This window comes from Emericellopsis atlantica (genome assembly GCF_019669845.1).
Source record: "Emericellopsis atlantica unplaced genomic scaffold F5Z01scaffold_20, whole genome shotgun sequence".
Lineage (NCBI taxonomy): Eukaryota > Fungi > Ascomycota > Sordariomycetes > Hypocreales > Bionectriaceae > Emericellopsis > Emericellopsis atlantica.
The window spans coordinates 477375-504990 of NW_025764722.1; the positions used below are offsets into that span (position 1 = coordinate 477375).

Here is a 27616-nt window from a genome sequence, read left to right on the forward strand (position 1 = left end):
CAGCTTGGTTGAAGTGATGGCAGAGGCCACGAATTTGGGATTCAGCCAAGACAGATGAGTCGTAAGTTATGTCCAGGCTAACCTCAGTTTCGGACACAGCGCATTGGATCACAAGCGGGTAACTGAAGTAACCTTCCAGCAGCTCGTCGGCGAGACGCTCCTCGTTGGTCTTCAAGATGGGCTCGCCTTCGCTGTTCATGGCAGCAACAGGAGAGAATGGTTGAATCACCATAAGACTGGTGAAGTTGCAAGCCTCTCGGGTCTCGGCCGTCAACTTGGAGATCTTTTGCAGACCGTACTGCTCAAAGGTGACCATCTCGGAAGCCTGGGACTGGATATCGTGCAAGTAATCAGCGACCAACTGATCGCGATCAAGCTTCACACGAACAGGTACAGTGGCAATAGCTGGGCCAGGCATGTCACCAAGACCAGGTACTGGCGCTTGGCGACCGCTGATGGTGGTGCCGAATGTGACATCGTTTGTGTCGCAGTACCTGGCAAGGATGACAGCCCAGGCACCGCGAACAATAGTAGCCTTGGTGATTGAGCCGTCAGTAGTGGAGGGGAAGTCGATCTGCTGCGTCAGGCTACGAGTGACGTTGCCAGACTTGGTGGTTTGCGCGCGGGCAGCAGGAGGGAAAGTGGCCCGATTAGCCCCCCTCAACTGATCCTTCCAGTACTCTTGAGCCTCTGTCTCGCTCATCTCCTCTGTGTACTTGATGAAGCCGGAGTATGGCTGCAGTGGCTGCATCTCAGTGCCGCGGTAGGTGCTGTACAGGGTACGCATAATCAAGCCCATTGTCCAACCATCATACACAGCGTGATGAACACCCCAGAGGAAAAACGACTTGCCGTTCTCGTGCCAGATACCATATCGGCATAGACGAGACCCGTAAGCCATGGGAGAGTCGTGTATGGAGGAGAAGAAGGAGCCTGCGTTGTTGTCCTCGTTGAGCGCCCACTCGATATCGTCCTTGACGACAATCTGCATCGCTTTGCCGTGCACGGGCATGATGCGAGTGCGGAGGTTGGTACACAACCTGACTGTTTCTTCCCAAGCGGCCTGGAAGCGTGGGATGTTGACATTTTCGCCCAGACGGAAGGAAAGCTTGGCCTGATAGGAACCAGGGGTCTTCACCGCGAGGGCCATCAGACCCTCTTGCAGAGATGTGCATGGGTAGGCATCCTCAATGACCTGATCCTCTGACAGTTGGCAAACATCGCGGATGGCTTCAGCGGTGCCGTCAAAGTCAAAGGGGACGAGGCTGAAAGGACTGGTCTCATACGACTTCGGTATCTTGCCGACGACAGTAGCCATGGCAGACAGCCTTGGGTGGCTGAAGATATTGGCGACTGTCAGTCCATGGCCATGCTTCTGCGCGGTGGAGACAAGCTTGATGGCTGACATTGAATCACCACCAATCTGGAGGAAGTTGTCGTTCTTGCCAATAGACTCAACCTCCAGGTTTAGAACCTCGGCCCACAGTTCACGTAGCTTGAGCTCCATGGGCGTTGTAGGCTCGACCTTGTCTTCCGTGCCCAACGACAGCTTGCTGACGTCGTCCTGAGACAAGGCAGCGGCCAGGTCACGGAGCCTCTTCCTGTCCATCTTGAGAGAGGTGTTGAAGAGCATGTCAGTGAGCGGCAAGTAGAGCGTGGGCACCATATACGAGGGCAGATACTGGCTGATTTCATCAGATAACTTGGCGAACCGGGCCTTCAAGTCGTCGGTCATGTTCGCGATAGGGTCGGGAAGCTGGCCCGCGGGTAGGTCTTGATCATCGGCGAAGCTGACAAAGGCAACCAGAGTCTCGCGGTCAGCGACTGTGACAACATCGACACCCACGTGCTCAACGTCAGGTATAGCCCTTTGGATATTGTACTCAATCTCGCCAAGCTCGATGCGGTATCCACGTAGCTTGACTTGAGTATCACGTCGGCCGAGGTAGTTGATTGTCCCGTCCGAATTGTATCTGGCCAAATCGCCCGACTTGTGGAACTTCCTTGGGTCATCAGCGGCCGGTGGCGGAAGGAATGCCACTTCGCGGAAGAACGAGGCATTGGTGCGTTCTTCGTCGTTCAGGTAGCCACGGGCCATGTCACGCTGGATCAAGATCTCTCCGATACAGCCGATAGGTGCGAGCTTGTTGTAGTCATCCGTCTCGACGATCCACATGTTACCACTGAATGCGCGACCAACATTGGTCGACTGTTCTTGAGGATCGGTATACGTGTGGGAGCCGATGAAGACGGATACTTCGGAAGGACCGTAGGCGTTGACGAGTTCGTCAACGCGAGGCTGCCAGGTCTGGATAGCATCTTTGGTGGGGGGCTCGCCAACAAGCATCAACGTCTTCAAGCTCTTGAGTTGATCGGCGTCCAAAGTCTTGAGGAAGGACGACGTCAACATGGCTGTGTTGACACGAGCGCGTTGGATGAAGCCCACGATGTCTTCCAAGCGTTCTTGATCCGAGGGCACGCAAATCGTGCCACCAAGAACAAGAGTCTCCAGGATTTCGGACAGACTGACGTCGAACACGTAGCTGGAAAATTGAAGGACACGGTTGCTACTGTCCATTTGGTAAGATCGACCATAACCCAGCAGACTACCGCAAAGAGCGGCGTGTTCAACGACGATAGCCTTGGGCTTGCCAGTAGAACCCGAAGTAAAGAGAACGTACGCAGCTTGGCGTGGGTGTGATCGCTTCTCAATCTCAGCAGCTGTCTCGGGCTGAACAGTCTGAAGTAAGGACGACGTCAGCTCAACCAAGTTAGGAGTCATGCCCTTGCATTCGGGGGCAGTCTTGGGTGACACGATGATGAATTGGGCGTCAGCCTCCTGGACAGTGCCCCTGCGTCGGCCAGCAGGGTGAGATGGATCCAAAGGAATGAACACACCGCCAGCCTTGACGATACCTAGCATAGCGACAGGAGTCCACATTGACTTTTCAAAGCAATAGCAGACCATGCTTTCGGGGACAACGCCGAGGTTGATCAGGTGCTTCGCAAGGCGTGACGAAAGATCATCAAGCTGAGCGTAGGTGAGTGTACCGTCAGAAGCGTAGATAGCTTCCTGGTTGGGGTTCCGAGCAGCCTGCTCGGATATCAGGCCGTGTACGGTGTAGTTGGCAAGAGGGTGCTGCTCCTGATTCCATTGCATGGCCTGTTGCAAATCCTTGGGACCAGACACGGACACATCGGCGAGGCTGCTGGACGGACTGGTGATCAATTGACCCATGACGTGCTCGAGCTGATGACACATGGCTGTCAATTGTGCCTCGTTCAAGATGTCGGATCGGTATGTGAACATGATCTCGACCTTGTCGTCGTAGACTAGGCAGTCCGTCACCAGAGGGTAGGTAAAGTAGCCGTCCATTGACTCGTCTTGGGAAAACTCGCCAGAGACGCCCGACATGATGTCGTTCTGGCCGGGGTCCATTGAGTTCATCTTGCTCATCGGCTGAATGACGAGCAAGCTCGAGAAATCACACGCCGCCTTGATGTCGGCGCCGAGCTGCGTGATTTTGCGCATTCCGTACTGCTCATAGGGAATAGCAGCAGAGGACTGCTTCTGAACTCTGTGCAGGAAGTCGTGGACGCTGAGGGTTTTGTCGATGCGAACGCGAACAGGAACCGTCGCAACCACAGGTCCGGCCATGGTCTCGAGGCCCGCGACAGGCGCTTGCCTACCAGAAACGGTGGCGCCGAAGCATATGTCGTCCGTATCGGCATAGCGAGCGAGGCAAATCGCCCAAGCCGCGCGGAAAATTGAGGCCTTGGTGATCGAATTGTCACCTTGGGTTGGCAGGGTGATGGCTTTCTCCAGAACCCGTGTGGTCTTTTCATTAGAGCCAGTTGTAGTCGTAGGGGGGAAGCTGGCATGCTTTGCGCCAGTCAGCTGTCCCCTCCAGAACTCAGCGGCCGCTTCCTCGTCAATCTCCTGCGTGTACTTGATGAAACCAGAGTAGGGCCTCAGAGGGAGGACATCGTTGCCAGCATAGAGCTGCTGCAGGGTGGAAACGTTGATGACGTTGGAGAAACCGTCGGAAACGGCGTGATGCATAACCCAGACCAGGTATCGGTCGTTACCCTCCTTGACCAGAGCATAGTGACTGAGTGGGGTGCCGTAGCCCATTTTGATGGTGTTGATATGGGCCATGACATCCTTCATGCCCATGCCTTCCGTGTTCTCCCAGCGGAGGTCAGGGTCGACAACAACTTGCACTGCTTCGCCACCGACCTCAACGATACGAGTCCGAAGGTTGACACAGAGCTGGGTCATGCGTTCCCATGCAGTCTTGAATCTGGGGATATCAACATCGGCAGATAGCTTGTAGACGAAGCGTGCCATGTAAGAACCTGGAACCTTCATAGCCAAGGCCATGAGGCCAGCTTGCAGGGGAGTGCAGGGGTAAGCGTCGATGATTTCCTGGCCGTCAGCAAGGTTGAGCTGACGAGGAATGACATTTTCAACCAAAGACGAGCGTGTCTCGTCGTCAATGAGGTCAAACGCTTCCACGTTTTGATCAGCCTTGGTGGAGTCGAGCTCAATGGCAGCTTCTGCAACAGCTGAAAGACGGGGATCGTTGAAAACATCTTTCACGGTGATCAGTAGCCCAGCCTCGCGACCCTTCGTGGCAAGCTGGATAGCACCAATTGAATCACCACCAATTTGCAGGAATGACTCGTCGCGGCCAATATTCTCGGCAGGGATGCCAAGGACTTTCGACCACAATGCCTGAATGCGGAACTCCATTTCAGTCTCTGGAGGCTGCTTCTCGCCTTCAGCCAGGGCATAGGCAGCCAATTCGTCAGAAGAAAGTCTCGCCACTCTCTCACGTAGATTCTTGCGGTCCAATTTGGCTGAGGAGGTGACAGGCATGTAGCGGCAGGGGAAGAACAATGTCGGGATCATGTAGCGAGGCAGGTCGACGCTGAGGGCGGCAACCATAGACTTCAAGGTCTCCTGGAGATCGGAATCAATTTCCATAAGAAGGTCGTTGGCTCCATCGTGACGGACTGAACCGCCGACGCGAGACTCGTCACTGAAGGAGAAATAGGTGACGAGCTCTGTTCCACGTTCGCTCTTGAAAACGTCAACTGCAACTTGGCGAGTTCCCTCAAGACGGTTCGTGATGTGATGCTCGATTTCACCCAGCTCAACACGCAATCCACGGATCTTGACTTGGTTATCCTTGCGGCTGTAGAACTGGATCGTGCCGTCCGCATTATAGTAGGCCAGATCACCGGTCCTGTAGAAGCGGTTCCAGCGGCCACCGCTCTTCTCCAGAGCCCACTCGGGGAGGTCTTCGACAATAGCTTCCTTGGTCTTCTCGGGATTCTCAATGTATTCGCGGAGGAGTGTCGGGCCTTGCACGACGATTTCACCCACTGTGCCGGTAGGCGCCAGGCGACGAGGGTCGTCGGGGTCAACGAGCCACATAAAGCAACCCACAGGGCGACCGATTGTGAGGGTAGTTTCAGGGACAGTATCAACCGCGTGAATACAAGACACCATAACGGTCTCGGTTGGGCCCCAAGCACAGTAGATCGTAACGTGATCAAGCCATTGTTCAGCAATCTCGCGATTGACAGCCTCGCCACCAACGATCAGATATTTCACGTTCGGGATAGACTTAGGATCGAGGGTGCGAGCGAAGCTAGGAGTCAGGAACAACCACGTGACGCCATACTCGTTGATGAAGTCGGCAGTGTTGTTCATCCTCTCAGCCTCCGATGGGATGCTGGTAGTGGCACCACGCACGAGTGGCATGATGATCTCTCCAATGGACATGTCGAACACGTGAGCAGCGAATTGCAAGAAGTTGGCTTCGTGTGTGATGTTCATCCGCTCAGCATTGGCTTGCATGCTTGTGCAGAGTGACTTGTGCTCGACCATGACACCCTTGGGTACGCCAGTGGAACCGGAAGTGAAGATCACGTAGGCCAAGTCGCTGGGGCCAACATTGACCTTGGGTGCCTGTGGGCTAGGGTAGGCCCGGCACAAATCACCATTGAGTTGATCGGTGACTTGGAGAACATCATCCACCAGGGCCTTGCAGAGAGCGGCTGCCGAAGGACTGACGAGGGCGAGCTTGGCCTTGGTCTGCTGCACAACGAGTCGGTGCCTATGCTCTGGGTGGGACGGGTCGAGGGGAGCAAAGGCGGCACCGGATTTGTTCACGGCGAGCATGGACACGACGTACCACAAGCTCTTCTCGAAGCACAGATGGATGAAGTCTCCGACCTGTACATGGTGGGCGTCCACGAGATGCATCGCCAGACGATCAGCGGCCTCGTTCAACTGGCTGTACGTCATGTGCCCATCCCAGGCCTTGATTGCGACAGCGTCAGGACGGGTCCTGGCCTGTTCCTCAATCAAGTTGAACCAAGTATCGTTCACAACCTGAGGCATTTTTGAGTTCCACTCATAGACCTTGGACACATCCCAGGGCCCGGCGACGGTAACATCACCCAAAGGCTGGGTCTTCTCGGCTGATGCTGTGAGCTGATTGATCACATGGCTGAGTTGCTGGGATATAGCCTCCATTTGCTGTTCTTGGAGGACGTCGGCGTTGTAGATGATCTTGAGTTCAACAAGCTCATCGGAGACCAGACCCTCGACGACGAGAGGAAAACTGAAGTAGTCCTCGAGAGACTGGCCCTCACCCATCATCTCGTCCACAGCATCAGTCCAGATTTCGCCTTCGCTGTCGCTATGGGTGGAGAACATCTTCTGGAACGGCTGAACGACAAGCAAGCTGGTAAAGTCGCAAGCATCAGCCGCGGCGGGACTCAACTTGGCGATGTTCTGCAGGCCAAATTGCTCGTGTGCAATCATGCCAGTGGCCTGGCTTTGGATTTCTCGTAAGAAGGACGGCACGTCCTGGTCCTTATCGACCTTGACACGCACGGGCACAGTGGCGATCATGGGACCGGGCATGTCGGCGGCACCATGCACAGGAGCCTGCCGACCGGAGATGGCGGTACCAAAGGTCACGTCGGTGTCCTCACAGTAGCGTGCAAGGACCATCGCCCAAGCAGCCCTGACGATAGTGGCCCTGGTCACGGCTTGACTCGGCCCATCCTCAAAGTGAATAGAGTGCGTCAAGACCCTGGTGCCCTTGCTCTTTTTCACATTCTTGCCGGCTGGAGGGTAGCTGGCCCGCTTCGCGTCCTGGAGCTGCTGCAGCCAATATTCCTTGGAAGCAACGCGGTCCATGTTGAGGATGTACTGGATGAATCCAGCGTATGGCTGCAGGCGGAGGCCCTCAGTGTCGTTGTAGTTGGCGAACAGGTTACTGAGGATCAACCGGATTGTCCATCCATCATACAGTGTGTGGTGGCAGAGCCATAGGAAGTAGGTATCGTCACCTTCTTCCACCAAGGCATACCGGGAAAGGCGGGTTCCGTAGGTCATCTCATAGGCCTTGGCATTCTTGAGGAAGGCTTTGATATTAATGCCCTTGGGGTCGTCCCAGGAGATTTCGTCCTTAATGTGAACCTGGACTGCGTAATCTCCAGCGTTGACGATTCGAGTACGCAGATTGGGGAGCTGGTGTAGAGTGCGTTCCCAGGCAGCCCTGAAGCGAGCCAGGTCCACGTGCTGAGACATGCGGTATACGTGCTTGACGACATAGGACCCAGGGTTCTTGGCACTCAAGGCAATCATACCCTCTTGCAGTGAGGTAAGAGGATACGCATCCTCAATGACAAAGTCTCCAGTAAATCCACACTGCTCGCGAACAGCGTCCTTGACAACATCAACCTCAACACGGCCTTCAAGCAAGCTGAATGGAGCCAGCGCATTGGGATTGGTGTTATCGGTCTCGACAGCCTTTTCGGCCACAGCGCAGAGACGAGCATCGTCGAAGATGTCCTTCACGGTGATCGCGATGCCCTCATCCCTGGCAAGACTGACGAATTGAATAGCGGTAATTGAGTCACCGCCAATGCGTAGGAAGCTGTCGTCTCGACCAATCTTGTCCTGTGGCAGCGACAAGATGCTGCTCCAGATCATCTGCAGACGCCTTTCCATTGCCGTCTCGGGCGCCCGTTTCTCGCCATCAGTCAAAGCGTAGATGGCAAGCTGCTCTTGACTGAGATCGGCAGTCAAAGACTTAAGCTTTTTCCGGTCGACCTTGGTGGAAGAGCTCGTAGGCATGTGCGCGCAAGGAATGAAGATGGTGGGCACCATGTAACGAGGCAGGGCTACCGACATCTTGCCGATTAAAGCCGTCACGTTCTTCTTCATGCCGGCATCCAACGGCATGAAGGTTTCGGGGCCAGCTCTTGTGCTTGTCTCATCGCTGTTGCAGAAGTACGCGACGAGGTTGGAACCGGCATCGGTTTTGAGCACATCAACAGCTACCTGCTGAACATGCTGCAGGCCATCGAGGATATGATGTTCAACTTCGCCCAATTCCACGCGAAGACCACGAATCTTGACTTGAGTGTCCTTCCTGGACGAGAACTCAATTGTGCCATCCGTATTGTAGTAGCAAAGATCGCCAGATTTGTAGAAGCGGCTGTAGTCGGGGTCCGTTGAACGAGGTGCCCAGTCAGGAAGTTCCGTGACCATGGATTTCCTTGTGTTTTCTGGATCGGATAGATATTCTCGCAACAGTGTGGGACCTTGTATCACAACCTCGCCAACCGTCCCAATAGGGGCGAGCTTTGTTGGATCCTCGGGGTCGACAATCCAGCAGAAGCCACCTGTTGGAGTACCAATCTTAGCGGGCGATTCATTGACCGAGGTGTACTCGTACAACGTGGAGCAGACGACGGTCTCAGCCGGGCCCCAGGCGTTGACCAGGCGAAGACGACCGAACCAAGTGCTCAAAACATCCTGACCCACAGCCTCGCCAGCTAGGAACATGAACTCGACGTTGGGGATATCGTCGGGCTTGAGCGTACGGGCGAAGGCTGGCGTGAGGAAGACCCAGTTGACTTGCATGTCGCGGATGAACTCGGCGAGGCCGTTCATGCGCGATTCCTCGGACGGAACACATAGACAGGCACCAAACATCAAGGCGGGCACTGCCTCGGCAATCGACATGTCAAAGACGTGCGAGGCGAATTGCAGCGCCCGGACCTGTGGCGTCATGCGAAGACGTGCGCCCAGTGTCATTTGGCTTGTCACCAAGGCTCTATGCTCAATGACAAAGCCCTTCGGAACACCCGTCGAACCGGAAGTAAACAAGACATAACAAGCGGTTCTTGGGTCGACGTCTGTGACGGGGGCCTGCTTGCTAGATTCGACATCGCGAGCCAAGTCCCAATCAAGGTCAGCTGTGACTTGTAGCACGTTCTCGACAAGACCAGAAACCAGATCAGCATGGAGACTGGACGTGAGAATGAGGTTGGCGCCAGTCTGCTTGGCAACCTGCTGATGTCGTTGCGATGGGTGGCCGGGGTCAAGGGGAACCCAGGTAGCGCCAGCCTTGTTGATGGCGAGGATAGAAACGTAATACCAAGCCGATTTCTCGAAGCAGACATGAATAAGGTCGTGCCTCTTGACACCATACTCTTGAACGATATAGTGAGACAGGCGGTTGGCAGCCCCGTTCAGAAGGCTGTAGGTGAAGTGTCTGTCCCACCCATGCACCGCGGGTGCGTCGGGACGCAGGCGGGCCTGTTTCTCAAACATCTCATGGAAACATACGTTCATGATTTCGGGTGCGGTGTTGTTAAGCTCGTTGGCTCGCTGGAGGTCCCAAGGTGAGGCGACAGAGATGTCGCTGACCGACTTCTGTCCGGGAGACAGCAACTGCTCGACAACATGAGAGAAGTGGTGAGACAGTGCTTGGACCTGTGTCTCCTCAAGAACGCCCGAGTCGTAGGTGATCATAAAGTTGATCTGCGTCTCGGAAACTTCGCCTTGTACGACGAGGGGGTAGCTGAAGTAGTTGTCGACCTGGTCATCCGAATCCTCGGCCTCGTCAATGGAAAGAATGGAGTCGATGTGTGTTCCGATTGACGCCATCTGCTGAATCGGCTGGATTACGAGAAGACTCGAGAAGTCGCAGGCGTCCTTGGCATCCTCATTCAGCTTTGAGATGTTCTGCAGACCGTACTGTTCGTAGGCCACGTTCTCGAGGGCTTGTGTTTGCACGTCTTGAAGGAACTGTGACACTGTCTTCTCCTTCTCCAAGCGAAGACGCACAGGGTAAGTTGCGACCATAGGCCCAGGCATTTCGCCAATGTTAGGCACGGGGGCTTGACGGCCGGAAACAGACGTGCCGAAGGTAATGTCGTCTGTCTCTGAATAACGGGCCAGAACGATGGCCCACGCTGCCCTCACAACCGATGCCTTGGTGATCGAGGAGTTGGAGGACGGAGCAACGGCCATTTCCTTGCGCAGCATCCGTGCCTTGCCCTGGCTGCCAGGTTTGGGCGTAGGGAAAGTAGCACGCTTAGCGCTGTCGAGCTGCTCAGTCCAGTAGACGGCAGCTGCCTCCTGATCGAGTTCATTGATGTACTGGATGAAGCCGGAGAAGGGCTGCAGCGTCAAGGTGTTGGTTGCGTGGTATGCGTCAGCCAATGTGCTCAGTAGAAGTCGCATGCTCCATCCATCAAAGGCAGCGTGGTGACTGGCGACGACAAAGAAGCGTTGGTTGTCAGACTGTTCAACAAGACCATAGCGCATGAGACGCGAGCCATAGGTCATCTCGAATGACTTGATCTTTTCTTGGAAGGCCGGCAGGTCCAGACCACGTGTATCTTCCCAGTGGACATCGTTGGTGAGGAGAGTCTGGAGCGTGGTGCCCTTGATATTGACAATTCGAGTGCGTAGGTTGTGACATTGATCGACAGTCTGCTCCCACGCCGACTTGAAGCGGGCAACGTCGATATCGTCCGACAGACGATAGAGCCACTTTGCAATGTAGGAACGAGGCTGCTTGACGGACATGGCCATGAACCCAGCCTGTAGGGCTGTGCATGGGTAAGCGTCCTCGATGTCCTGTGCAGGTGACAGGTTACACTGCTCTCGAACCAGAGGACCAGCCACAAGCTCTTTCTCCGAGGCACTGATGAGGCTGAAAGGTGTGACATCGGCGGGCTTAGCAACGGAGCCTTCCATCTGCTGTGCCTTGAGTGCAACAGCCATCAGACGGGGGTCATCAAAGACATCCTTAACCGTGATGCGAATGTTCTCGTCGCGCAAGGCAGTGACCATCTGAATCGCGACAATGGAGTCACCACCAATGCGAAGGAAGCTATCATCCCGCCCAATAGTCTCCTCGGCGACACCGAGCAGCTTAGCCCATGTCTTCTGTAGCTTGAATTCCATCTCAGTCTCGGGTGCACGCTTCTCAGAGTCGGTCAGTGAATAAGCGCTGAGATCGTCCTTTGAGAGGGCAGCAGTTCTTTCGCGGAGACTTTTGCGGTCCAACTTGTTGGAAGACACTGCCGGCATGAATCTGCACATGATGAACACGGTTGGCACCATGTAGCGAGGCAAGGACACACCAAGCTCACCGAGCAGTGCACTCAGATGCTCGCGGACCTCCTCGGTGAGCGGCTCGAAGACAGTCTCAGTGGCCTTTGCGGGGCGTGACTCGTGGCTGAATGAGAAGTATGCAACGAGGTTGGCGCCGACTTCGCTCTTGAAGGCGTCGACAACCACATGCTGCACGCCCTCGAGGTTGGAGAGAATGCGGTGCTCGACCTCGCCCAATTCCACACGAAGACCGCGAATCTTGATCTGAGTGTCTTTACGACCAGAAAAGAGGATAGTACCGTCCGCGTTATAAGCCGCCAGGTCACCTGTCTTATAGAAGCGACCCCAGTGCTTGCCAGACTGGTGGCGAGACCAGGCCGGGATATCCTCGATGACAGCCTCCTGGGTCTTGTCCGGCGAGCGCAAATACTCGCGCAATAATGTTGGCCCATGGATGACAATCTCACCCAAGGTTCCAATGGGTGCGAGGCGATTGTGGTTTTCAGGGTCAACGATCCACCCTGAACCACCCACAGGTCGGCCGATTGTTAGGGGAGACTCTTCCTTGGCCTGCCATTCATGGATAGCGCTGAAGCAGCAGGTCTCGGCCGGGCCCCAACCGTTGACAAGACGCACACGACCATACCATGTGTCAAAGACGTCCTGACCAACAGCCTCGCCAGCTAACAGCAGAAGCTCGAGAGATGGCAGCCCTTCCGGCTTGAGGGTACGGGCAAAGGCAGGGGTCAGATAGGCCCACTGGACCTCCATCTCGCGGATGAAATCGGGCAGACTGTTCATTCTGGCCTCCTCGGAAGGAATGCAAATCGTGGCGCCGTGTAGAAGCGATCCGATGATCTCACCGACAGAGACATCGAACACGAAGGCGGAGAATTGAAGCATTCGAATGCCCTGTTTGAGACCAAGACGTTTCCCGATATCAACTTGCGAGGTGCAGACACTGCCGTGCTCAAGAACAACACCCTTGGGCACGCCAGTACTTCCAGAAGTGAACAGAACGTAGGCAGCCTGTCGGGGAATGACATTGCAGACAGGACCACGTTCTCCATCGAGCCCCTTGCTGGTTAGCTGCGCCATCAACTCGGGACCGACTGCAATAGCTTTGGGGAACATTCGCGTGCAATGATCGAGAGAGGAGGCGGATGTGAGGACGGCCGTTGCGCGAGTTTGATCAATAATCTGGCGGTGACGTTGCTCGGGGTGTGAAGGATCGAGCGGACTCCAGGCAGCGCCGACCTTGTTGATCGCCAGGACCGCTACGACATACCAGGCTGACTTTTCGAAGCAAACGTGCACAATGTCATCGACATGTACGTCAAAATCGGTGACGAGGAAATGGGCCAGACGGTTGACTGCGCTGTAGAGCTCGCCGTATGACAGGGTGGCGTCCCACGCGCGCACTGCAACATCATCGGGTCGCGAAAGGGCTTGCGTCTCAAAGAGCTCGTTGATTGTAGACTCGACTACGTCTGGGACGATTTGCTCGTTCCATTGGGCGACGAGCTGGTAATCTTCGGCAGAAGCAACCTCAATATTCTCAAGCATCCTGTCCTCATGAGAAACGAGGCTTTGGACGACATGAGCGAGCTGGTTGCAGATGATCTCCATTTGTGCCTTGGGAAGACTGGCAGGGTTGTAGGCCATCTCAATGAATACTTGAGATTCGCCCACGTGGGCTTCAACCACGAGAGGGTAGTTGAAAGTTCCTTCAACCGATTCTTCATCTTCGAATTTGCCAGAGCCTTCGGTCCAAATTGCTTCGCCGTCATCCGAAGCGCCGAGGCTCAGGGGCTGAATGACAAGCAAGCTTGAGAAGTCGCAGGCTTCTTGAACCTCAGTGCTGATTTTCGAGATATTCTGCAAACCGAATTGCTCATATGGAACCATTTCGGCCGCCTGGTTCTGCACATTGTTCAAGAGGACCCCAGCATTCTCCTGCTGGTTGAACTGAACCCTGACCGGCACGGTAGCGACCATCGGGCCAGGCATATCCGCGATGCCGGAAAGTGGCGCCTGACGACCAGAGATGGTAGTGCCAAAGGTCACATCTTCAGTATCGCAATACTTCGCAAGGACCATGGCCCAAGCAGTACGGACAATGGTAGCCTTGGTAATGGTCGAGTTGCCAGTTTTGGGAAGATCGATCATCTTCGTGACGATGCGGACCTTGGCGTCTTCCATAAGGGCACGAGGTGGGAACGTGGCTCGCTTGGCGTCCTTAAGCTGAGCCTTCCAATAGGAGCGGGCAGCATTTTTATCGATCGAGTCAACATACTCAATGAAACGGTTGAAATTTTCCAAGGCGGGGAGCTCAACATCGGTGTAAATGGAGAAGAGGGTGCTGAACACGAGGCGCAGCGACCAACCATCATGGATGGCGTGGTGGCAGATGAAGACGAAGTACTTGACGCTGTCATCATCGACGAGAGCCACGCGACACAACTTGGATCCGTAGGTCATGGTAATCTGGCTCGCAACATTATCCATGAAGTTGCGCAAGCCCAATCCCTTGGAGTCCTCCCATTCAGCTTCGGTCTTGAGAATGGCCTGAACAGTCAAATCGCCCTCGGACACGATGCGAGTGCGAAGGTTGGCGCAAAGTTCGAGAGTCTGGCTCCAGGCTTGTTGGAAGCGGCCTACATCCACATGGTTTGTCAGGCGGAAGATGTGTTTGCCAATGTAGGATCCAGGCTGCTTCATCGAAAGGGCCATGAGACCTTCTTGCAGGGAGGTGCATGGGTACGCATCTTCAATCTCGACCCTTTCCAGACCCGTCTGGTTGTGGACAAGCTTCTCAATTGCGGACTTGCGAGACTCGTCAACGAGGGCAAAGGGAGCGATCTCGGTAGGTCCAGCCTGTTCTGAACGAGTCGCAATTTCGGCCAGGGTTGAGAGACGCGAGTCTTTGAAAATTTGGCTGATGCTCAAGCCGAGACCGATTTGCTGAGCCATGGAGACGAGTTGAATAGCAGTAATAGAGTCACCGCCGATTTGCAAGAACTGATCTTCCTTGCCAATCTCCTCGACGCCGAGATCAAGAATCTTGGACCAGACATCGCGTAACTTGAACTCGTTCTCGGTTGTTGGCTCAACCTTCTTCTGGCCGCCCAGTGCGAAAGAGCTGAGCTCTTCCTGAGAAAGCTCATCCATGAAGCCCTGGAGCACCTTTCTATCAGTTTTCTGCGAGGCACCCATGACGGGCATTTTTCGGATCGGGACGATCATAGATGGCACCATGTAGCCAGGAAGGGATGCCTTGAGATCAGCGCCAATGTTCGAAAGGAACTTTTGCATCTCTTCGTCCATCGGGAGGAACCGAGATTCGGAGTCGGAAGACTCGCCTTCTTTGCTGAGGACGACGACAAGTGTTTGGCGCGCCTTGTAGCGCACGACAACACCAGCCACTTGTTGGACCTCGGGGGCGGCCTTCCTGACACGAGACTCGATCTCTCCAAGTTCGATACGTTGGCCACGAACCTTGACCTGAGTATCGAGACGTCCCAGAATTTGCATCTCGCCATTGGGGAGGTACTTGACGAGATCACCAGTCTTGTAGAAACGCTGCGAGGCCCCAGACACATTGAGCGACTCAGACATCCATTCCACAGAATTGAGGAACACCTCGTCGGTCTTCTCGGGATTATTCAGGTATCCCTTGGCAAGCGCGTGGCCTTGGACTACCAGCTCGCCAATGCAACCAACTGGGGTCAGACGGTTGTGGTTATCAGGCTCGACAATCCAGTTTGTGTGCGCGCGTGGTCGGCCGATAATTGTAGCGGCCTCTTCGGCGGACTGGTACGTGTGACCAGCGCACATCACAACGATCTCGGCAGGGCCATAGGCATTGATCAACTTGACGTGTCCGAACCATGTTTCGAGATTGTCGCGGCCGGGAGCTTCGCCACCAAGGAACAGGCTCTTGAACCTAGGCACATCCTCGGGCCCGAACGTGCGGGCAAAGGTAGGCGTCAGAATGGCTGCGGTAGTGCGAGAACGCCTGATGAACTCGGGGGCACCCTGCAAGCGCTCGTTCCCTACAGGAACAGTCACAGCGCCACCCGAAGACAAGGTCAGGAAGATCTCGGTGATGGAAGAGTCGAAAACGAAGCTTCCGAATTGCAAGAAACGGGGCGGCCCATCGATGTCGACCTCGCAGATCTTCACCTGGCCGACGATAGAGGTGCAGCAAGCACCGTGACCGACAACGATACCTTTCGGCTTGCCAGTCGATCCGGATGTGAAGAGTACGTAGGCGGGATCCTCTGGTCTAGGCTTGTCGTGTGTACCGGCAGGCAGCTGTTCGATCATCTCCCGGGTGATGACAACCACGTTCTGTGTCATGCCAGTACACTCGCCGGCAATTTCGGGCGACACGACGAGGTACTTGGCATCGATCTGGTCGATGATCTCTTGTCGGCGAGCTCGAGGGTGCGCGGGATCCTGGGCAATGTAGCAACCACCGGCCTTCAGGATACCGATGAGGGCGACTATAGCCCAGGCTGATTTCTCCATACAGAAGGGCACATAGGTACCCCGGCGAACGCCAAGGGAAGAAAGATATGCTGCGAAGTTTGCGGTGAGTTCTTCAAAACGAGCATACGACAACGACGCTTCTGTAGAGAAGATGGCTTCCTCGTCAGGAACCTCGGCGGCCTTGCGGGCAATGATTTCGGGAACGGTGGACTCGATGATGGGATGCGATTCCGAGTTCCACTCCTTGAGTAGTTGCATGTCCCAGGGTCCGGTAAGAGTGACCTCACCCAGAGGCGTGTCCTGTGTGAAGAATTGCTGAATGACATGGTCCATGTGGTTGCTGAGAGCCTCGAGCCTGTGCTCGCTAACGACCGAAGCATCGTATGTCATGTGGAGGTTGATGGACTCCTCCTCCAGGAAGGCCTCCAAGACTAGTGGGTAGTTGAAGTAGCTGTCCATAGCATCACCGATCTTCTCTTCAGCGAAGGAAAGGAGTTCATTGTTGGCAATAATGTCCTGGTCAGCAGGCTGCACAGCGATGAGACTGCTGAAGTTGCAGCTGTCCTTGATGTCTTGGCTGAGTCGAGTGATTTTGCGGAGTCCATACTGCTCGTAGGATGTCATCTCGAGGGCTTGGCTCTGGATTCCTTGAAGGAAGTCGGGAATCGCCTGAGAGGTATCAATCTGTACACGAACAGGCACCGTTGCGATTGCAGGTCCTGGTGCAGACTCAAGACCAGGGACAGGTGCGTTGCGTCCAGACACGGTGGCACCGAACACAATGTCCTCCGTCTCGCTGTAGCGGGCAAGGACGAAGGCCCAGGCGGCACGGATGACTGAAGCACGGGTCACTGTAGCGGTGGCGGTGTCGGGGATCGTCACGCGCTTCGAGAAGCTGCGCGTCACGTACTTGTGCGATTCGTCGGTGGGCAGTTCAGGGAACACGGAGGCCTTGGAGTTCTCCAGCTGGTCCTTCCAATAACCGGCAGCAACCTTCTCGTCTAGCTGGGTGACGTGCTTGATGAAGTTGACATAAGAGATCAAGCTTGGGAGGGGTTCCTCGAGATAATGGGACTGAAGGACATCAAGGAGGATGCCTCGCGACCAGCCGTCGAAGACTGAATGGTGGAAGATCTGCACAAAGTAGTGCTCTTCGCCGTCCTTGACGATGGCAAACCGCGCAAGCCGGGATCCGTATGTCATGGTAATGGCTTTGGTGGATGACATGTACTCATCGATCCCCATGCCATGGGTGTCTTCCCAAGCAATGTCATCGTTCAGGACGATTTGAAGGGGCGTGTCGTCAATAGCAACGATGCGTGTACGCAAGTTTTCGCAGGTACGGCTGGTCTCTTCCCAAGCAGCCTTGAATTGCGAAATGTCGGCCAACTCGGCGATTTTATACACGTGCTTGACGACATAGGCGCTGGGTGTCTGCATAGTCAGGGCCATGAGGCCTGACTGAAGGGCAGTACAGGGATAAGCATCCACGACCTCCTGCGAAGACGTCAAGTCACATTTCTCACTGGTGGTCTCGTCCATGACGGCGCTGCGTTGAGCATCGCTCAGCAGGCTGAACGGCTTGATTTGGCCATGAATTACCTCGCCATCCAATTCCACAGCCTTGAGAGCAACAGCAGACAAGCGAGCGTCGTCAAAGATGTCCTTAACCGTCAAGCCAAGTCCAGACTCTCGAGCCTGGGCCACGAGCTGCATGGCAGCAATTGAGTCTCCGCCAATGCGCAGGAAGTTATCGTCGCGACCAATGGCTGAAACGGGCTTCTTGAGGATCGTTGCCCACAGCTCGACCAACCGCTTCTCCATGTCCGTTTCAGGGGCGCGTTTCTCGGCATCATCAAGGGCATACTGTGCGAGCTTCTGATCCGAGAGGGCAGCTGTGAAAGCCTTCAGCTTGTTGCGATCCAACTTGGTCGAGGTGATGACAGGCATATAAGAACAAGGAATGAAAAGCGTGGGAATCATGTAACGGGGAAGTGACACGCTCAACTGTCCGATCATCTCCGTCACCTGGCCCTGTACCTCCTTGGTCAACGGGGCAAATACGTCGTTTGTGGCTCCGGCCTGGCGAGTTTCCTCGTTATAACAGAAATAAGCCACAAGCGTCGCACCAGCATCGGTCTTGAAAACATCGACCGCGGTCTGCTTGACACCCTTGAGCGAGCTACGCACGTGGTATTCGACTTCTCCAAGCTCGACACGGAGACCACGAATCTTGACCTGTGTATCCTTGCGAGAAGCGAATTCGATAGTCCCGTCGGAATTGTAGGTACACAAGTCACCGGACTTGTAAAACCGGTTCCAGTGTGCTTCGTCGGGGCGAGGAGCCCAGTCCGGGAGGGTGGGCACAATCGCGGCCTTGGTCTTCTCAGGGTCTGCGAGGTATTCCCTCAACAGCGTTGGTCCCTGGATCACGACTTCGCCGCTGGTGCCGATTGGAGCCAGCTTGCTCGGGTCCTCTGGATCAACCACCCAGCAGTAACCGCCAACGGGACGACCGACTGTGAGAGGCGACTCCTCGATAGACTTCCACTCGTGCAAGGTCGAAAAACAACAAGTCTCGGCCGGGCCCCAACCGTTGATAAGACGGACCTTGCCTACCCACTGCTCAAACACGTCACGGCCCACAGCTTCGCCGGCGAAGAGGAGCAATTCAAGTGACGGCAGGTCCTTTGGGCTGATGGTTCGGGCGAATGCAGGGGTCAGATAGGCCCAGTTGAGTTGTCTGTCGCGAATGAAGCCGGGCAGGTTGTTAAGACGGTCCTGGTCAGAAGGAATACAGAGGCTTCCTCCATGCGTCAGGGGACCGAAAATCTCACCGATCGAAAGATCAAAGACAAACGCTGCGAATTGAAGCATGCGCACATCAGCGGTAAGGTTCAGTCTCTTGCCAATAGCACGAGCGGACGTGCAAACGGACCCATGCTCCATAACAAGACCCTTGGGTGTGCCAGTACTTCCTGAGGTGAACAACACATAGGCAGCGTTGCGATGGTTGACGTCGGTCTGGGGAGCGCTGACGCTCAGTTCGTGGTTCTCTGAAAGGGTAGCATCAAGCTCCGGTGTGACCTCAAGGACCTTCTCCAGTAGTCCCTCGCACAAAGCGACATTAGCAGGACTGGCAAGAGCCAAGGTAGCGCCAGTCTGCTTCACAACCTGTTGCTGGCGTTGGGCTGGGTGGCCAGGGTCCAAGGGCACCCAAGCTGCGCCGGCTTTCATGATAGCGAGGATGGAGATAAAGTGCCAGGCAGACTTCTCGAAACAGACGTGCACGAGATCGCCGGACTTGACGCCAAGGCCAACCAGATGGTGCGCCAGACGGTTGGCAGACGCGTTAAAGTCTTTGTACGTCAACTCCAAGTCCCAGGCGCTGATGGCAACGGCATCAGGGCGGATCTCTGCCTGCTGGGCAATAAGCTCATGCAAAGTGGAGTCCACGATTTCCGGTGTCTCAGGGTTGTACTTCAGAGCTTGCTGAAGGTCTTCGGCTGACGCCACAGATACATCGCCGAGAGGGCGCTCGTCCTGTGCAGACAAGGCCTGGACGACGTGGTCGAATTGGTGGGAGAGGCGGGTCATCTGCGACTCCTCAAGGATCTCGGAATCGTAGGTAAGCACAAGGTCGACGTGGCTGTCAGACACCTCGCCCTGGACCACAAGCGGATAGCTGAAGTAGCCTTCGAGGGTATCCTCGGTACCATTCTTGACGGATGAGTCCATTTCAAGGACGGCATCGGAATGTGCGCCAACTGCTGCCATCTGCTGGAAGGGCTGCACGACCAACAGGCTGCTAAAGTCGCAAGCGTCCTGTGCATCGGGGCTGATCTTGGCAATATTTTGCATGCCAAACTGCTCGTACGTAATCATTTCGGATGCTTGGCTTTGAATGTTCTTCAAAAAGTCGGAAACAGGCTGCTTGGCGTTGAGACGAACGCGAACAGGAATCGTGGCCACCATCGGGCCAGGCATCTCGCCAATGTCTGGTACAGGGGCTTGACGGCCAGACACGGTCGTGCCGAAGGTGATGTCGTCCATGTTGCAATACCTACCTAGAACGACAGCCCAAGCGGCACGAATGAGGGTGGCCTTGGTGACCGACGAGCCTGTCGTCTCGGGGAACTCGATGTGTGTCCGCATGATTCGAGTGACCTTGTCCTTCTTGGAGCCGGATTTGGCGGTGGGAGGAAAGCTGGCCTTCTTTGCATCATCAAGCTGCTGAGACCAGTACTTCTTAGCGGCTTCGGTGTCCATGGACTTGACATATTTGATGAAGGAGGCATAAGGCTTCAAGGCCAATGTCTCGAACCCTTGATAGAGGTCGGCAAGGGTGCTCAGCATCAAACGCATCGTCCAGCCATCGTAGATGGCGTGGTGGGCAATCCAGACAAAGTAATGGCCGCCGTCGTCCCCTTGAACAACTCCATAACGGCTAAGCCGATCGCCAAAGGTCATCTGCATAGCTTGGGCGTTGGCGAGGAAGGTCTTCAGGTCCACCCCCTCCGTAGACTCCCAGGCCACATCATCAGTCACCACTGCCTGCACTGTGGCACCGAGAACCTGAATCATGCGTGTGCGGAGATTAGGGCAAGCCTTAACAGTGAGCTCCCAGGCCTTTCTGAAGGCCTCAACTTCCGTGTTCTCGCCAAGTTTGTACACCCACTTGGCGATGTAGGATCCGGGCTGCTTCAGTGACAAGGCCATGAGACCTTCCTGCAGGGCTGTACATGTGTACGCGTCCTCAACACGCTGGTTGCTGGCGAGGCCACATTGCTTGCGGGCGGCTTCGGCCACGTTATCAGCTAGAGCCTGCTCGAGAAGGCTGAAAGGTGGCACGTTGGTAAAGTCAGGAGTGTCCTCATCGGCAACCTGGCATTTAGCGGCCACAGAGGCCAGGCGAGGGTCGTCAAAGATGTCCTTCACGGTAAGCAAAAGACCTTGCTCCCGAAGAGCAGTGACCAGGTAGATGGCAGCGATTGAGTCACCGCCGATAGCCAAGAAGCTATCGTCCCGGCCAATGCCTTCAGGTGCTTGGTTCAGCTTCTCTGCCCACATCTGTTGCATGCGGATCTCCATCTCCGTCTCTGGGGCACGCTTTTCGCTGTTGACGAGCGAATAGGACGCCAAGTCTTCCTTGCTCAACCCATTGAGACGCTGTTGCAGACCCTTTCTGTCAAGCTTGGTCGAGGTGATGAATGGCATGAACTCGCAATTGATAAACAAGGTCGGAATCATGTAGCGGGGCAGCGTGATGCTCAACTCGCTCACCATACTACTAAGCTGATTCTGCAAGTCCTTGTCCAAGGGCAAGAAGACCTTCTCTTCCGAGCCGATCGCCGTCTTCGTGTCGTCGTTGAAGGAGAAGTAGGTCACCAAGTTGGCGCCAGCTTCGGTTCTGAACACATCCACGGCAACCTGCTTTGCACCAGCAAGTTTCTCGCGGATATGGTGTTCAACTTCACCAAGTTCGACACGGAGACCGCGGATCTTGACTTGGGTGTCCTTACGAGAAGAGAACTCTATCGTGCCGTCAGCGTTGTACGAGCAGAGATCGCCCGACTTGAAGAAGCGCTTGAATTGATTGCGCAGCGGCGTCCAGTCCGGCAACGAGGTGACCGAAGCTGCGTCGGTCTTCTGAGGGTCGGCCAGATATTCGCGAAGAAGAGTCGGGCCCTGCAACATGACCTCACCCAAGGTCCCGAAGGGGGCAATCTTCTGGGGGTCTTTGGGGTCCACGATCCAGCAGAACGCGCCAACGGGCCGGCCAATGTTCAATGGCGACTCATCTGCGCTCTGCCACTCGTGGAGCGTGCTAAAACAGCAGGTCTCTGCAGGTCCCCAACCATTGATCAAGCGAATAGAACCAACCCACTTCTGGAAGACATCGTGAGGAACAGCTTCACCGGCGAAGAGAAGCAACTCGAGCGAAGGGACATCCTGAGGAGACAAGGTACGTGCGAATGAAGGCGTCAGGTATGACCAGTTAACCTTCTTCTCGTTGATAAATTCCTTGATTCCGTTCATTCGGGTTTCATCAGAGGGAATCACAACGGAACCGCCGTGGATCAACGGGCCGAAGATTTCTCCAATGGACAAGTCGAAAACAAAGGCCGCGAACTGCAACATCCTGACCTCGGGCGTGATACGCAGCCTGCGGCCGATTGCAGTCTGACTGCTGCAGACGGACCCGTGCTCCATAACGAGACCCTTGGGTGTGCCTGTTGAACCTGAGGTGAACAGCACGTACGCCGCATCACGGGGCGTGACGGTGGTTTTGGGAGCCTGTAAGGCAGTGTCGGGATACTTCGTGTCCAATTTGGCGTTTAGCTCAGGGGAGACCTCAAGGACCGACTCGAGGAAGCCTTCACATACTACGCCGTGAAGCTTGGATGCCAAGGCCAGCTTGGCACGAGTCTGAGAGACAACTTGTTGTTGACGCTGGGCCGGATGGCCTGGATCGAGCGGGACCCAAGCGGCGCCAGCCTTGTTGATGGCTAGAATAGCCACGAAATGCCACGCAGACTTCTCGAAGCACACGTGCACAAGGTCGCCAGTCTGCACACCAAAGCTTCTCTGGATATAGTGGGCAAGTCTGTTGGCGGCCGCGTTCAATTCGGCGTAGGTGAATTCTTGGTCCCAGCCTACAATGGCTGGCGCGTCAGGTCGCGTTCGGGCCTGGTCCTCGATCAGGAGGTGGACACACGAGTCCACGACCTGAGGGGCCTCGGGGTTGAACTCGATAGCCTTTTCGAGGTCAAAGCGGCTGGCCATATCCACAGCAGCCAGAGGGGTATCGCGCTGAACAGACAGCTGCTGCACGATATTATCATACTGATTGGCGAGACCGTACAGGTCGGACTCGGTCAGAACATCGGACTTGTAGGTGAAGACGAGGTTAATGTAGTCATCGTAGACGTAAGCCTGAGCAACGAGAGGGTAGTTGAAGTATCCCTCTGGAAGTTCTTCGATGGACTCCCCCTCGTCGCTGCTTTGTTGAACCAGGTCTTCCGCCATACCTGTGAGATACTTCATGGGCTGGAGCACCAGCAGACTAGAGAAGTTACAGGCATCGCGTGCATCAGCACTGACCTTCGCGATGTTCTGTAAACCGTACTGCTCATAGGCGATCATATCCAGAGACTGCTCCTGTACGTTGAGAAGGAAGTTGAGCGTGGAGTCGTCCTGATCAAAGCGGATGCGGACAGGTACGGTAGCAATAGCTGGGCCGGGCATGGTCTCGATTCCATTGACCGGTGCCTGTCTGCCAGATACAGTCGAACCGAAGCACACGTCGTCGGAGTCAGAGTAGCGGCCGATGAGCATGGCCCAGGCGGCTCGCAAAATGGTAGCCTTGGTCACAGACATATCTTCCAGATCAGCAAAGGCAATCTTCTTGCTGTATGATTTGGTGAGCTCGTTGGGATCGGCGTCGTCCGAGGCACGAGGGTTCGGGGGGAAAGCAGCCCTGTTTGCGCCTTGAAGCTGGGACCGCCAATAGTCGGACATTTCATCGTCATCCAGATTGTGAACATACTGAGCGAAGCCCGGGTACGGGGCGAGGCTCACTGACGATGTGTCCTGGTACATGTCCTGCATCGTACCGAGCATGAGACGGATGGTCCAGCCATCGTACACGGTATGGTGCCCGATCCAGATGAAATATGTCGCTCCTCCGGGGCCTTGGACGAGAGCGTGACGATTCAAGCGCGAGCCGTATCCCATGGTGATCGTTTCGGTCGATTTCACAAACTCCTTGAGCTTCATGCCGTTGGTCGGCTCCCATGAAAAGTCGTTCTTGATGACGATCTGTGTGGTCGCGCCCTGTAGATGAACTATACGCGTTCGTAGGTTGGTGCATGCTTCGACCGTCTTCTCCCATGCAAGCTTGAAACGGGCAACATCGGTTTCCGGCTGGAGTCTGTAGATCCACTTGGCGATGTAGGAGCCCGGGTTCTTCAATGCCAAAGCCATGAGTCCCTCCTGAAGCGGCGAGCAGGGATAGGCATCTTCAATAATGTGCTCCTTGCCGAGACGGCACTGCTTGTAGACTTCCACGCTTGTGACACTGTCCCGAAGATCAGGGGAGATGAGACTAAAGGGGCCGATTTCACCATCCGCCAGGTTCGCGGCGTCGAGCTCGACGGCAGTAGCCGCCATGACGGACAAGCGCGGATCGTCAAAGATCTTCTTCACCTGGAGGAGGATCCCTTCAGCCCGCGCCGTGTTCACCAAGCGTATACCAGCAATCGAATCTCCACCGAACCGAACAAAGTTATCATCGCGCCCAATCGTGTCTGCATCCAGCATCAGGATCTGCGCCCAGATCTTCCGGAGACGGAACTCCATGGGGGTTTGTGGTGGAGTCTTGTCAGCGCTTTGAAGCGAATAAGCAGCCAGATCCTGCTGGCTGAGGCTGGCCGTCTTGGCCTGAAGGCCCTTGCGATCAACCTTGGTGGAGGTGATCAGAGGCATGTAGCGGCAAGGGATGAAGAGAGTGGGAATCATGTAGTTCGGGAGCATCGAGCTGATTTCGTGGGTCATGGCAGTGATTTGTGTCTCGAGGTCGGCATCGATCGGTAGGAAAATGGCATTGTCGTCGTTGGTCGTATCATACATGGTGGCGCTGGGTCGGGTATCTTCGCTGAAACAAAAGTAGGCCACCAGAGTTGCGCTCCTCTCAGACTTGAGCACGTCCACAATCACCTGGCGGGCGCCTTGCAATCTCGTCCGCACGTGGTGCTCAACCTCGCCCAACTCAACGCGCAAGCCACGGATCTTGACCTGCGTATCCTTGCGGCTGGCGAACTTGATCGTTCCATCCTCGTTATAGATTGCCAAGTCGCCAGACTTGTAGAACCTGTTGTAATACGGCGAGTCGCGCTTGGGGGCCCAAGAAGGCAGTGTTCGGACCACAGACTTTTCGGTCTTTTCCTGATCCGCGAGATACTCACGTGTAATGGTAGGGCCCTGGATCATGACCTCACCCTCAGCACCAATAGGGCTCAGCTTTGAAGGGTCTTCTGGGTCAACGATCCAGCACAGTCCACCTATGGGCGTGCCCACGGTCAACGGGGACTCGGCGGCTGACTTCCATTCATGTAAGGTCGAGAACACACAGGTCTCTGCTGGGCCCCAACCGTTGATTAGGCGAACCTTGCCGAACCACGTCTCCAGGACGTCTCTTCCGACAGCTTCGCCTGCAAGCAGCAACAGTTCGAGCCCAGGAAAGTCATCTGGGTTGAGCGTGCGTGTGAATGCCGGGGTCAAATAGGCCCAGTTGATATTCTGGTCGTGAATGAACTGGGGGAGCCCGTTCATACGGGTCTCGTCGGATGGCACACACAAGGTGGCACCGAAGATGAGTGGTCCAATGATCTCACCAATAGAGAGATCAAAGACAAAGGTCGCAAACTGAAGTATCCGTACGTCGGACGACAAGCCTAGGCGGCGTCCAATGGCTGTCTGACTGGTGCACACCGACCCGTGTTCCATCACGAAGCCCTTTGGCGTTCCTGTACTGCCACTTGTGAATAGAACGTACGCTGCGTTCCTGGGCCCGACTCCAGAGTCCGGTCCTGTCTCGCTGGCGCTCGCATCGCGCTTCAGTTGAACATCGAACCGCGGCGTGACCTCGACCACGGTGTCGACAAGGCTGCCGCACAGCTCAGCATTGCTCGGTGATGAGAGAATGATTCGCGCTCTGGTTTGCGATATGATTTGCTGGCAGCGCTGAGGAGGATGTGAGGGATCGAGCGGGGCCCAAACGGCACCGGCCTTGTTGATGGCCAAGATGGCTACAAAGTACCACGCTGTCTTCTCAAAGCACACGTGAACAATCTCCTCGAGCTGCACCTTCAGTTGGCTAACCAAGTAGTTTGCTAGGCGGTTGGCGGCGCGGTCGAGCTCGCTGTAAGTCAGCTCGCGATCCCAAGCGCGGATAGCTACAGCGTCTGGCCGAGCCTCTGCTTGGGCTTCGATCAATTGGTGAATGGTGGTGTCAACAATCTCGGGGAACTGGTTGTTCCATTCGAGGGACTGCTGGACGGGGTCAATTGGCAGTCTGTCGGCGGGTTTCGCGGTCGTCATGTTGCGCTCCATGACTGCGGTTTCTTCTTTCGAATTCGTAGGTTGTAAAGTAAAGTACATGAAATGGGTTTCTATCGGATGGGGGCGACTGAATCGAACTTTGTGATAATGGTCGTAGGGCGCCAAGCAACTCAAAGTCGACTATCCGTATGCAGACTCGCTGCTGTGCTGTTACAACGAGGAGACGAGCAGTGTCGTCTCTTGCTATTGGGAAGGGTATCGTGAGCTCGAACAAAGGCGATGATGAGAGGTTGAGGGTCTCGAGATCTACGCATGCAAATGCTAGGTTTATCGAGCTTGCACGATGGCTGATTGCGGATCCTCGATAGCCACGCTCAAAAGGGCGTGTCCTTCGGCACCAGCATGTGCATCCATGTTGGATGTGTGAAGGAATCTCGATCAACGGTGGGACCCATGATCCGACACGAAGCTCAACGTGAGAGACCAGGGTCTTTCGGCGAGCACCATCGCTGCGTGAGAGCAGATTGCCAATTGGGGCTCGATATCGAGTGCATGATAGTCTCGGGCGCAGCTTCGGCCACTTTGACAGTGAGCAGGGGCCCGAGGGGGTGTGGGTGCAAGTAAGCTGGTGAAGTTGTAAGGCTGACCATGTTGGAGCTGCGTGATGTTGCACTAGCCGTAGTCTCGCGGAAGGATTGAGAACGCGCGATGGTACAGTCAGGCGCGGTTGGAGGTGGAGGTCAACGTCTGTGTGCCTGGTGGCAGAGCCCCGGTACTCGCTGGTAATTTGAGACCCCACCACGGACGGAACTTGAAGACACCTCCAACTGTGTACATGTCAATAGCACTTGTTCGACATTGCACCAGAGAGTACGAGATAGATGACCCTCTATCTTTCCTTAAACGAGGTACCAAGAGCCAAAGGCATTGACCCACAGGCAGGTGAGCTGAATGTGAGGGATCACTGAAGACGTGGATCAAGTGCGTCGGTCCCGTCTCCCACCGGTGTACACCCGGATAGTGGGGTCGACTAGTTGAAGCCCCGAATGTACGTAGCTCCATCTTACACAACTGACTGAGGAGCACGTATCTGCACTCCTCAGCAGCCAGCCAGAGCTGCCAGAGCTGCCAGACTGAGTCCAACAAGGCTCCGAGTCAGTGAGATGCTAATCCCCCGCCCCCCACAAGGCCCGGGCTCCCAGGGTCGCAATCCCACGCTAACCCGGTACGGTGCGTCGCATGCTCCTTCGAAATTCGAGGAAGCAGCTGCTCCAACGACGTCATGATAGCCTCAAAATACACGCGATGCCAACTCCCCAGACGCGTCTCTCGTCGTGCTCCATCCAGAGAATGCATTACGCATGCAGGGGGCAGGCAAGCCTACATATTATTAATGTAACTAACAGACCCCGATCTGTGCGTCCAGCGTCCGTTTAGCCGATCAGGCGGTCTATAACTAAATGTAGAACCAGAGTGTTGTTGATGGAACCGTGGGTGTAAATGAAGAGGAGGAATGGGCTCATCCTTTCATTCTGCAGCAGCCCTCCATGTGTGCATCCTTAGTGTTAGCATCAAACCTTTCTTTGGAGCATTCTCCCCGTCGGAGGTTGTGTAAGA

At 55.3% G+C, this 27616-nt stretch overlaps 1 protein-coding gene across 1 annotated transcript in view; it reads right to left on the reverse strand.

The window, feature by feature from the left end:
* Positions 1 to 26097, reverse strand: part of F5Z01DRAFT_690515 (aerothricin synthetase 1) — a 36129-nt gene extending 10032 nt beyond the window's left edge. Inside the window, exons 1-3 of the mRNA XM_046266116.1 lie at positions 17464 to 26097; positions 9812 to 17394; positions 83 to 9751 (exon numbers count right to left, since the gene is read on the reverse strand). Of these exons, the coding sequence (XP_046116642.1) occupies positions 83 to 9751; positions 9812 to 17394; positions 17464 to 26050 (25839 nt within the window). The 5' untranslated portion in view covers positions 26051 to 26097. The remainder of the gene's footprint in view (positions 1 to 82; positions 9752 to 9811; positions 17395 to 17463) is intronic.
* Positions 26098 to 27616: the final 1519 nt, after the last annotated feature.